General features: G+C 47.8%; 1 protein-coding gene across 1 annotated transcript in view; it reads right to left on the reverse strand.

The window, feature by feature from the left end:
• mertk (MER proto-oncogene, tyrosine kinase) overlaps window positions 1–12840 on the reverse strand; it is a 171480-nt gene that overhangs the window by 106420 nt on the left and 52220 nt on the right. Inside the window, exon 3 of the mRNA XM_033020527.1 lies at window positions 7212–7312. Coding sequence (XP_032876418.1) covers window positions 7212–7312 — 101 coding nt within the window. The remainder of the gene's footprint in view (window positions 1–7211; window positions 7313–12840) is intronic.

Here is a 12840-nt window from a genome sequence, read left to right on the forward strand (position 1 = left end):
ACAAGAATGATCCCAGGAATGAGTGGGTTGACATATGATGAGCGTTTAGCGGCACTGGGCCTGTACTCGCTGGAGTTTAGAAGGATGAGGGGTCATTGAAACTTATAGAAACATAGAAGGATAGAAAATAGGTGCAGGAGTAGGCCATTCGACCCTTCGAGCCAGCACCGCCATTCAATATGATCATGGCTGATCATCCAACTCAGTATTCCGTACCTGCCTTCTCTCCATACCCCCTGATCCCTTTAGCCACAAGGGCCACATAGAATATATTTTAGAATAATATATTCCACATTTTATTGAATAGTGAAAGGCTTGGATAGAGTGGATGTGGAAAGGATGTTTCCACTAGTGGGAGAGTCTCGGACCAGAGGGCACAGCCTCAGAATTAAAGGACGTTCCTTTAGGAAGGAGATGAGGAGGAATTTCTTTAGTCAGAGGGTGGTGAATCTGTGGAATTCTTTGCCACAGACGGCTGTGGAGGCCGAGAGTGGATATATTCAAGGTGGGGATAGATAGATTCTTGATTAGTACGGGTGTCAGAGGTGATGGGGAGAAGGCAGGAGAATGGGGTTAGGAGGGAGAGATAGATCAGCCATGATTGAATGGTGGAGTAGACCTGATGGGCCGAATGGCCTAATTCTACTCCTATTCCTTATGACCTGCCATTTCGGGTCGAGACTCACCAATCCACCTCTTGGACTTGTTTTATATTACTGATTGTGTTTAGCACCAAATGTCCTTTTTGTTTTGCACACAGTGTTCTTACAGAGAACATAGAACAGCGCAGCACAGGAGAACCCCCTTCAGCCCACACGATGCCAAACATAATGCCAAGATTAACTAGCATCATCTTCCCACACATCATCCACATCCCTCCATTCCCTGCACATTAATGTGACATTTTGTGCAAACTTGGAAACTGTGTACCATAATGTGCAATTTATGCGATGCATAAACTGGCCGGTCATGGTGGTGCAGCGGTAGAGTTGCTGCCTTACAGCTCCGATCCCGACTACGGGTGCTGTCTGTACGGAGTTTGTACGTTCTCCCCGTGACCTGCGTGGGTTTTCTTCGAGATCTTCGGTTTCCTCCCCACACTCCAAAGACGTACAGGTTTGTAGGTTAATTGGCTTGGTAAATGTAATAATTGTCCCTGGTGTGTGTGGGATAGTGTTAGTGTGCGGGGATCACTGGTCGGCACAGACCCGGTGGGCCAAAGGGCCTGTTTCCGCGCTGTATATCAAAACTAAAATTTGTTTGTGTGTGTTTGCCTGAATAAATATGATGCTGCTGTTAGCAAGATTTTTCATTGTAGATAGATATAAAATGCTGGAGGAACTCAGGGGGACAGGCAGCATCTCTGGGGAGAAGGAATGGGTGACATTTCGGGTCGACGCTCTTCTTTAGGCCCAAAATGTCACCCATTCCTTCTCTCCAGAGATGCTGCCTGAGTTACTCCAGCATTTTGTGCATCTTCGGTGTAAAGCAGCATCTGCAGTTCCTTCCTACACATTTTTCATAGCTGCACCGCACTGCATTTGTACATATGACAATAAATCGGAGTCGATAAGGAGACATTTAGCTAGGCACTTGAAAAGGCAAGGCCCAGGATTCAGCCCAAATGGACTTGGATAGACAAAAGGGGCAGCATGGACATGGTGGACCGAAGGGCTGCATTCTATGTTGCACAACTCCATAGCTCGATGCAAAGATATTGACAGCAGGACCATTGAACGACAAGAGAGAATGCAGTATTATTATCAAGTTTCTGCTTTTACATAACACTAGACCAAGTGCGGACCCAGAGCGTTGCGGAGCTGATGAAGCAGTTTGTGAAATGAGGCCTTCACCCTGACGTCACTGGAAGGTGGCGGAATATTCTTTCACTGTAACGTTGGTGGGGGGGGGGGGGGGGGGGGGGAGGAGATTGTGACGTCACTGGAAACGGTGCTTTTGTTTAATTTAAACTTTAATCATGAAAATCCCGGGGGGGGGGTGTGAATAACCATGGGGGGAGGGGCAGGGGGTGTGTGAATAACACAGGGGAGGGGCGCGGGGGTGGGGGAGGGGGGGGTGTGAATAAACAGGGGAGGGGGCGCGGGGGAGGGGGGGGTGTGAATAACCCAGGGGAGGGGGCGCGGGGGAGGGGGGGGTGTGAATAACCAACGGGGGGAGGGGCAGGGGGGTGTGAATAACCCCGGGGGTCACAGAAGGTCATGGAGGCCATCAATGGATATTTCTAAGGCAGAGATCGACAGATTCTTGATTAGTGCGGGGGCTCTGGGGCTATGGGTAGAAGGCAGGAGAATGGGGTTGAGAGGGAAGGATAGATCAGCTGTGTTTGAATGGCGGAGTAGGCGATGGGCCAAGCAGCCTAACTCTGCTCCTATAACGTACAAACTTATGTACATTCGGCACAAGCAAGATTGGCTTAGTCGTGCTTTTCTCTGCTCTATGATTCTTGGATTATGTATGCTTCTCATATTTTCTGGCTACCCCATCCCCCCCCCCCCCCCCAATGTTTCACCATTCGGCCTTTGCCAACTCGTGATGCTGAATATTATTTACTTACATAACAACGCCCGTGACAGGAAGAAGAAGTGAAACTCAAAGATTTCAACAAGCAATTTCCTTAATTTTTCCCTTCCAGCTTCTTATCCGCGAGACCATCTCGCCCCACCCCTGCTCCGACCCGCATTGCGTTACAGCTATTTCAGCCACACAGACTTCAGAAGGTCCGAAGAAGAGTCTCGACCCGAAACGTCACCTATACCTTCTCTCCAGAGATGCTGTCCGTCTTCGGAGTAAACCAGCTTCTGCAGTTCCTTCCGACACACTTTCCTCAACAGCTTGTTCGGCCCCACGGACTGGACAGCATGTGGGTGTTGTCTGGTCATCCCACATTCCTGATGATGATGATGAGGTGGGAGTCTCCTCTATCAACACTGGCCCCATAGCAGAAGTGTCCACATCACGGGGCTGGAAACTGGGCTAATTCTGCCACCACCATCATCTATTGTAACAAGTGATGGCCTCCCACTGATTGTTGACAGAAGCTCGTGTCCTTTTCAGGACAGACGATGACAGCGACGTCAACATTTGAAACATGGAAGATGGATATGAAAGAAGAAGACACACTGCCGCTAGTGTCGTGAATGTACTCACAATCGGTGCTCCATCTCATGTTTACAAGGCCCAGGAGCAGAATTAGGCCATTGAACCTGCACGCCATGGCTGATCTATCTCTCCCTCTCAACCCCATTCTCCTGCCTTCTCCCTGCAACCCATCGTGAACCCGTCGATCGCAGCTTTAAACGTACCCAATCTCAGGCGGAGAATGAGAATTTTGTTCCAGCAATGAATGAATAACAATAATTCAAGTCAAAATACTAGTGGGTTCGTAGGTCATAGGATCAGAATCAGGCCATTCAGCCCATTGAGTCCACTCCACCATTCAATCATGGCTGATCTATCTTGACTTCTCAACCCCATTCTCCCCTCCCCGTAACACCCGTTGATGTACGTGGATCTCTGGGGTGACTTTCTCCACACAAAGGGTGGGTGGTGGGTGTATGGAACGAGCTGCCAGAGGAGGTAGTTGAGTAAGAAACATTTGGACAGATACATGGATAGGACAGGTTGAGGGATATGGGCCAAACACGGGCAGGTGGGAGTAGTGTAGATGGGGCATGTTGGTTGGTTGGTTGGTGGGCCGAAGAGCCTGTTTTCATGCTTTATCACTCCGACTCTTTCAAACCACAATGGAACAGTGACAGTGAAAACAAATCAAGTGGACTTCTAACGCATGAATGCAATTTACCCTACTTTGTGGAAAAGTGTAATTATTTTTACAATGCACAATTTAAATGCTGGTATGGTGGTGACCTAATCAGTGGGGAAGTCTCAGTCTCTGATTTGCATCTACAGTCACGAGAAAAGCAATTGTTCTCATTGAGAAATGTTTTTTCAGTGGCAATAGCTCTCACATCCCACCCGGCCCTGGCCCAGCCTCACCCAAACCACACGATACAGGTGCGTGGGCACAAATATTCCCATCACTTCAAGTTCAAGTTCAAGTGAGTTTATTGTCATGTGTCCCTGTATAGGACAATTAAATTCTTGCTTTGCTTAAGCACACAGAAAATAGTAGGCATTTACTACAAAACAGATAAATGTGTCCATATACCATGATATAAATATATACATAAATAAACTGGTAAAGTGCAAATAACAGAAAGTGGTTATTAATAATCAGAGTTTTGTCCGAGCCAGGTTTAATAGCCTGATGGCTGTGGGGAAGTAGCTATTCCTGAACCTGGTTATTGCAGTCTTCAGGCTCCTGTACCTTCTACCTGAAGGTAGCAGGGAGATGAGTGTGTGGCCAGGATGGTGTGGGTCTTTGATGATACTGCCAGCCTTTTTGAGGCAGCGACTATGATAAATCCCCTCGATGGAAGGAAGGTCAGAGCCTATGATGGACTGGGCAGTGTTTACTACTTTTTGTAGTCTTTTCCTCTCCAGGGCGCTCAAATTGCCGAACCAAGCCACGATGCAACCGGTCAGCATGCTCTCGACTGTAGAAGTTAGAGAGAGTCTTCCTTGACAATCCGACTCTCCGTAATCTTCTCAGGAAGTAGAGGCGCTGATGAGCTTTTTTGATAATTGCGTTAGTGTTCTCGGACCAGGAAAGATCTTCAGAGATGTGCACGCCCAGGAATTTGAAGTTCTTGACCCTGAAGCTGGACCCTGAATTGTGATCAGGTCTTGCCCCATTCAACCTCAGTAAAGCCTCTGTCCCACTTTCACGACCTAATTCACGACCTTTTTTACTCATGAACATTTTTCACTTGATGCCACGAGTACCTACGACCTACCTACGGCCTCGTGATGACCATGCTGCGCGTATGAGTCGAGGGCAAACTCGGCAGAGGTCGTGAATTATGACAATAGACAATAGGTGCAGGAGTAGGCCATTCGGCCCTTCGAGCCAGCACCGCCATTCAATGTGATCATGGCTGATCATCCCCAATCAGTACCCCGTTCCTGCCTTCTCCCCATATCCCCTGACTCTGCTATTTTTAAGAGCCCTATCTAGCTCTCTCTTGAAAGCATCCAGAGAACCTGCATCTGAGGCAGAGAATTCCACAGACTCACCACGCTCTGTGAGAAAAAGTGTTTCCTCGTCTCCGTTCTAAATGGGTTACTCCTTATTCTTAAACTGTGGCCCCTGGTTCTGGACTCCCCCAACATCAGGAACGTGTTTCCTGCCTCTAGTGTGTCCAAACCCTTAACAATCTTATATGTTTCAATGAGATACCCTCTCATCCTTCTAAACTCCAGAGTGTACAAGCCCAGCTGCTCCATTCTCTCAGCATATGACAGTCCTACCATCCCGGGAATTAACCTTGTAGGGTTAATTAGGTCGTGAAAGTGGGACAGGGGCTTTACTAACCCTACTTATAAAAACGAGTGCAGTAGAGGTTTACCAGAATTCTGCCGTGATTAGTGGCTATTATCTATGAGGAGAGGACAGGCAACTTGGGTTATTTTCTCTGGAATGTAGGAGGTTGAGGGGAGACCTGATAGAGGTAAAGTACAGGTAACCCTTGTTTTAACAGACCATGGGGGAAGGGGAGAGGAATAGTGTCTGTTATAGCCAACCATACACTTTTACCGAGTAAGGGATTTGCTCCAAACCACCTTGAAATAATGAGTGGTTTTCAGATACAAAGCTGCTTTTGAACAACCAAAAATGTTTTTATGTTCCTGAAAGCTACTAAGTTAAGACAGGTAGACACAAAATACTGGAGTAACTCAGCGGGACAGGCAGCATCTCTGGAGAGAAGGAATGGGTGACGTTTCGGGTCGAGACTCTTCTTCAGACTGATGTCAGGAGAGTGGGTGGGACAGAGATAGAATGTAGTCGGAGACAGTAAGACTAGTGGGAGAACTGGGAAGGGGGAGGGGATGGAGAGAGAGGGAAAGCAAGGGTTACTTGAAGTTAGAGAAGTCAATGTTCATGCCACTGGGGTGTAAGCTGCCCAAGTGAAATATGAGGAGCTGTTCCTCCAAATAGCGCTGGGCCTCACTCTGACAGTGGAGGAGGCCCAGGACAGAAAGGTCAGATTGGGAATGGGAGGGGGAGTTGAAGTGCTGAGCCACCGGGAGATCAAGTAGGTTAAGATGGACTGAGTGGAGGTATTCAGCGAAACGATCGCCAAGCCTGCGCTTGGTCTCACCGATGTAGAGAAGTTGACACATGGAACGGTGGATCGTTTCACTGAACACCTCCGCTCAGTCTATCTTAACGCAAAATCAGAATCCTGCAACAAGTCAGTAACAAAGCAGCATCTGCAGTTCCTCCCTGCACAAGTCAATAACAAAAGGAAGCCCAACCTAATGCACTGGATAGTGTATAGGGGATCTTATAGATAGGGGATCTTATAGGGGATCTTATAGGGGATCTTATAGAAACGTACAAAATTCTTATGGGGTTGGACAGGCTAGATGCAGGAAGATTGTTCCCGATGTTGGGGAAGTCCAGGACAAGGGGTCACAGCTTAAGGATAAGGGGGAAATCCTTTAGGACCGAGATGAGAAGAAACTTTTTCACACAGAGAGTGGTGAATCTCTGGAACTCTCTGCCACAGAGGGTAGTTGAGGCCAGTTCATTGGCTATATTTAAGAGGGAGTTAGATGTGGCCCTTGTGGCTAAAGGGATCAGGGGGTATGGAGAGAAGGCAGGTACGGGATACTGAGTTGGATGATCAGCCACGATCATATTGAATGGCGGTGCAGGCTCGAAGGGCCGAATGGCCTACTCCTGCACCTATTTTCTATGTATCTATGATGTGGAGAGGATGTCTCCACCAGTGGGAGAGTCGAGGACCAGAGGGCACAGGTCTCAGAATAAGTGGATGTACCTTTTGAAAGGAGACAAGGAGGCGTTTCTTTAGTCAGAGAGTAGTGAATCTGTGGAGATCATTGCTACAGATGGTTGTGGAGGCCAAGTCGATTGGTATTTTTAAGGCAGAGATGAACAGATTCTTGATTAGTACGGGTGTCTGGGGTTATGGGGAGAAGGCAGGAGAATAGGGTTGAGAGGAAGAGGTAGATCAGCCGTGATTGAATGGTGGAGTAGACCTGAAGGGCCGAATGACCTAATTCTGCTCCTGACACTTAGGAACATGTAAAGTGGTAAAACATACCTTCTATTTCAAGAATGATCTTTTCTGATTCAATGGATACCCCGGTGATTTGTATAAAACAGTGAAAGGCACCTGCATCAGAGTGGACAACGTTATCGATTCTGTGGAAACATAAATTGGGAACACTAACATTAATTTTAAAAACTAAAATGATTCTTATCCCAACTTCCTCTCCTGTTGGAAGAAACATTTCACAAAGGAGGATGGCGAGGGTAAAATCCTTGTACAAATCCTTATGCAAGTCACAAAGAATTATTCACTCTGAGGAAGGGTCTTGACCCAAAACATGGCCATCCAGCTCTTGGTGTGTCCACAGACAAATATTCATTACAACTAAATCCGTTTTCGGGTGGGCGGAGCGAATGACATCGCAGCTGCCTCTGCAGTCTGTCTGTGTATTTTTTTTTTTTTTGTCCCGTTGAGGGTTTAGTTTGTCGCGGGTTTTTAAATGTGTATGTGTGGGGGGTGGGGGGTGGGTGGGGGAAACTTTTAAATCTCTTCCCTGCATGGAGACCCGACCTTTTCCCTGTCGGGTTTCCGTTGCCGTTGGGGCCTAGCGCCGTGGAACGGCCTCCAACCGGAACGACCTGGAGGCTCAAGTCACGGCGCCTGTGGAGCTGCGGAGCCGCGGAGCTGTGGAGCTGTGGAGCTGCGGACCTACCATCGTGGAGCTGGCCGGCTTCGGAGCGCGGAGAGCTGCGGTGGCGCGCTGCTGTGACCCGACTCTGGTGGATGGTGACACCGGGAGCTCGCGGGTCCCCGGTGGGAGACTGCTTTGCGGGGCACCGGCAACGGCGACTTCTCCCGCTCGAATTGCGGGGTTGAGAGTGACCTGGAGCGGGGCCTTACATCGCCCAGCGCTGCTTTAAATTGCCGCGGACTTGCTAGCGCCCGCCGGGGGCTCCAACATCAAGACTCGGGGCAGGGCCTTACATCGCCCGGCGTGGCTTTGAGTGGCCACGGACTTGCTAGCGCCCGCCGGGGCCTTTAACCTCGACTTCGGGAGAGGAATGGAGAGCAGGGGAGAGACAAGACTTTGCCTTCCATCACAGCGAGGAGGAGATTCACTGTGATGGATGTTTGTGTAAATTGTGTTGGTGTGTGTCTTGGTTCTTTTCTTGTATGACTGCAGAAACCAAGTTTCGTTTGAACTTCATGTGAGGTTCAAATGACAAATAAACGGTATTGTATTGTATTGTATTGTATTGTATTGTGTTGTATTGTATTGTTTGTAATAAAGATAAAAGGGAACTGCTGGAGGAATTTGGGACGAACTGCTAGAGACCCGAGATGTTGACCATCCCTTTGCCTCCAAAGATGCTGCCTAACCAGCTGAGTTACTCCAGCACTTTGTGTCTTTTTTTTGTAAATCAGCATCTGCAGTTCCACATTCAGAACATTCAGCAGGTGCAATCCGAGCTGTTTCGTGGCTCATTGGCTGCTGAATATTTGCTTTAGTCAATTATTTTTAAACTGCATTTTACTGCTTCCATTTGTAGTTTATAAGGAATATTCTCCCTTGACATGAATCCGATCCTTGGAATGCATATATCATGAATAATATTCTTTCCAATGTTCATCGAATGGAGAAATTCACGATTAATAATGTCGTGAAGAAACACAATTCCTTACACTCCTCCCTTTAGAAATAAAGTGTGAAAGGCCCTTCGAGCTAGCGATCAGTAATAACCTCATACACAAGCATTACCCGACACACCAGCAACAATTTACATTGATTGTGATCAATAGTTGGTCGCTGGTCGGCACAGACTCAGTGGGCTGAAGGGTCTGTTTCCATGCTGTATCTCCAGAGACTAAAGTGATCCCACACTCCAGGGACAATTTACAATTAACAGAAGGCAATTTACCTGCAAACCTGTTCGTCTTTGGAGTGTGGGAGGAAACCGGAGCACCCGGAGAAAACCCACGCAGGTCACAGGGAGAACGTACAGACAGCACCCGTAGTCAGGATCAAACCTGGGTCTCTGGCGCTGTGAGGCAGCAACTCTACCGCTGCGCCACAGTGACGCCCCGACAGACAGCACCCATAGTCGGGATGGGAGCGGGGTCTCTGATGCACCAAGGGTCCCCTTGGTGATAAGTTGCAGCTGGTGACCCTCCCCTCCTCCATCTCCACCCTTTGTCAAGAACTTTCCAAATTGGCACGGTGGCGCAGCGGTAGAGTTGCTGCCTTACAGCGCTTGCAGTGTCGGAGGCCAAAGTTCGATCCCAACTACGGGTGCTGTCTGTACGGAGTTGGTACGTTCTCCCCGTGGCCGCGTGGGTTTTCTCCGAGAATTTTGTTTTCCTCCCACACTTCAAAGACGTACAGGTTGGTGAATCGGCTTGGTAAATGGAAAAAAATCCCTGGTGTGTAGGATGGTGTAAATATGCGGGGATCGCTGGTCGGCACAGACACAATGGGCCAAAGGGCCTGTTTACATGCTGGATCTCTAAACTAAACTAAAACCTTGACATCTTAAAAAACAAATCCACTGCACAGATTTTTTTTTAAATCTGTAATACACTCTGCTCATGACCAAAGATCTTAGAGATCCTCTATAATCTTTGCTCATGACTACAGTTTTTAAACAGGAGACATTTTATTAATTATTTTATTGAATATCAGAATTCCTATGCCTTAGTAATGTTATAGAATGTTATAGTACACAGCATAGAATCAGGCCCTTTAACACCAAATGACTTTGTCCATCACCACTGCCGATTCTCTCCTCAAAAACAAGGTCTTAAAGCTTTGAGAAATCTTTATATAAAACATCAAATGAGTGCAGGAAATCAAGGTGCCCAAACAAGTTGTGAGAATCTTTAACACCGACATAGGCCTGCTGATCTAAAAGATTCATCCAATTTGGGCTTGTCTCACTTGCCAACTGATATCATATAGCCTCGAAACGTCACCCATTCCTTCTTCCCAGAGATGCGGCCTGTCCCGCTGAGTTACTCCAGCATTTTGTGCCTATCATAGAGTAATCCCCTGTACAGGAAAGCAGCCGGAAAAGAGCTGGATTGCTGCCAGGAGCAACATTCCTGCACTTCCTGACTTGATATAAAAGGTTTTTTTAATGAAAAGCTTCACCCATTTTCATTGTGTCACCAATATAGCCTCCATTGTGCCTCCTGTACACCTCCCGCCTTTGTCCAGCCTTCTGGCCAGCTAACTCCCCCTGCCGTACCTGTAAACACCATTCACCTCCGAGGCTTTGTCCCGCCCCTACCTCTTTCCCAGCTCTACAATCAGTCCGAAGAAGGATCCCAACCTGAAACGTTTCCTATCCACATCCTCCACAGATGCTGCCTGACTCTCAGAGTTACTGGACCTCAGCACTTTGTCTTTAGTTTGGAGATACAGTGTGGAAACATGCCCACCAGATCCACACCGACCAACAATCACCCACTAACACCTTACATTCGAGGTGTTTTTTACACAATTTACACAAGCCAATTAACCTAGAAAAGGTTATTTCTCCTTTCCATTCAGAGTAGGTCATGCGGTCATAAGCGATAGGAGCAGAATTAGCCCATCAGGTCTACCCCATTCAATCATGGCTGATCTATCTCTCCCACCTAACCCCATTCTCCTGCCTTTTCCCCATAACCTCTGACAACCGTACTAATCAAGAATCTATCTATCTCTGCCTTAAACATATCCACTGACTTGGCCTCCACAGCCTTCTGTGGCAAAGAATTCCATAGATTCACCACCCTCGGACTAAAGAAATGTCTCCTCATCTACTTCCTAAACGAACATCCTTTAATTCTGAGGCTATGACCTCCAGTTCTAGACTCTCCCATGAATGGAAACATCCTCTCCAAATCCACTTTATCCAAGGCTTTTCACTTTGTTTTAGAGGTCCTTCCCCCCCCCCCCCCCCCCCCATCCAACTAGCTTCAGTGAGTACAGGCCCAGTGTCATTAAATGCTCATCATAGGTTAACCTACTCATTCCTGGGATCATTCTTGTAAACCTCCTCTGGACCCTCTCCAGAGCCAGCACATCCTTCCTCAGATATGGGGCCCAAAACTGCTCTCAATATTCCAAATATAGCCTGACCAGCGCCTTATAGAGCCTCAACATTACATCCCTGTTTTTGTATACAAGTCCTCTTGAAATAAATGCTAGCATTGAGTTTACTTTCTTTCCTACCGATTCGACGAGCTAATTAACTATTTGGGAATCCTGCACCAGCACTCCCAAGTCTCTTTGCACCTCTGATTTCTGGATTCTCTCCCCATTCCCCCATCCCATTGGGACGACAGATGGCATAATGGGCTAAGTGTTCGGCTGGCAACCGGTAGGTAGCCGGTTCGAATCCCGCTTGGAGTGCATACTGTCGTTGTGTCCTTGGGCAAGACACTTCACCCACCTTTGCCTGTGTGTGAATGTGTGTGAATGTGTGTGAGTGATTGGTGGTGGTCGGAGGGGCCGTAGGCGCAGATTGGCAGCCACGCTTCCGTCCGTCTGCCCCAGGGCAGCTGTGGCTACAGTAGTAGCTTACCACCACCGAGTGTGACTGAGGAGTGAATGAATAATGCGATGTAAAGCGCCTTGAGTATTAGAAAGGCGCTATATAAATCCCATCCATTATTATTATTATTATCCCCATAAAGTGGATTTGGAGAGGATGTTTGGAGAGCATCCTTACCAACTGTATCACAGTATGGTATGGCAACTGCTCTGTCTCCGACTGGAAGGCATTGCAGAGGGTGGTGAAAATTGCCCAACGCATCACCGGTTCCTCGCTCCCCTCCATTGAGTCTGTCCAAAGCAAGCGTTGTCTGCGGAGGGCGCTCAGCATCGCCAAGGACTGCTCTCACCCCAACCATGGACTGTTTACCCTCCTACCATCCGGGAGGCGCTACAGGTCTCTCCGTTGCCGAACCAGCAGGTCCAGGAACAGCTTCTTCCCAGCGGCTGTCACTCTACTCAACAACGTACCTCGGTGACTGCCAATCACCCCCCCCCCCCCCCGGACACTTATTATTATTTATTCAAATCATTTTCTATGTCGCTCTTCCAGGGAGATGCTAAATGCATTTTGTTGTCTCTGTACTGTACACTGACAATGTAAAATTGAATCTGAATCGGAATCTGAATCGGATTTAGAAAATAGTCTACGCCTTTATTCCTACTACCTAAATGCATGACTCCACACTTTGCTATATTATATTCTATCTGCCACTTCTCAGCCCACTCTCCCAACCTGTCCAAGTCCTTCTGCAGAGTCCCTGCTTTCTCTACATTGCCTGCCTCTCCACTTATTTTCGTGGCAAAGCCATGCTGGTTGGCCTATTTTATCGTGACCTTCTAAGTATTCCGTAACCTCATTCTTTAGAATGGACTCTAAAATCTTACCATCCACTGAAGCCAGACTAACCGGCCTATAGTTCCCACTATTCTGCTTTGCTCCTTTCTTGTACAGCGGGGTAATATTGGCAATTTTCCAGTCATCTGGGACCAGTCCTGACTCTAGTGATTCCTGAAACATCACCATCAACGCCTCCACAATCTCTAAAGCCACCTCTTTCAGAACCCTAGGGTGTAGTCCATCCGGTCCAGGTGACTTATCCACCTCCAGCCCTTTCAGCTTCCCAAGCACCTTCTCCCTAG

Source organism: Amblyraja radiata, chromosome 5 (genome assembly GCF_010909765.2).
Source record: "Amblyraja radiata isolate CabotCenter1 chromosome 5, sAmbRad1.1.pri, whole genome shotgun sequence".
Classification (NCBI taxonomy): Eukaryota; Metazoa; Chordata; class Chondrichthyes; order Rajiformes; family Rajidae; genus Amblyraja; species Amblyraja radiata.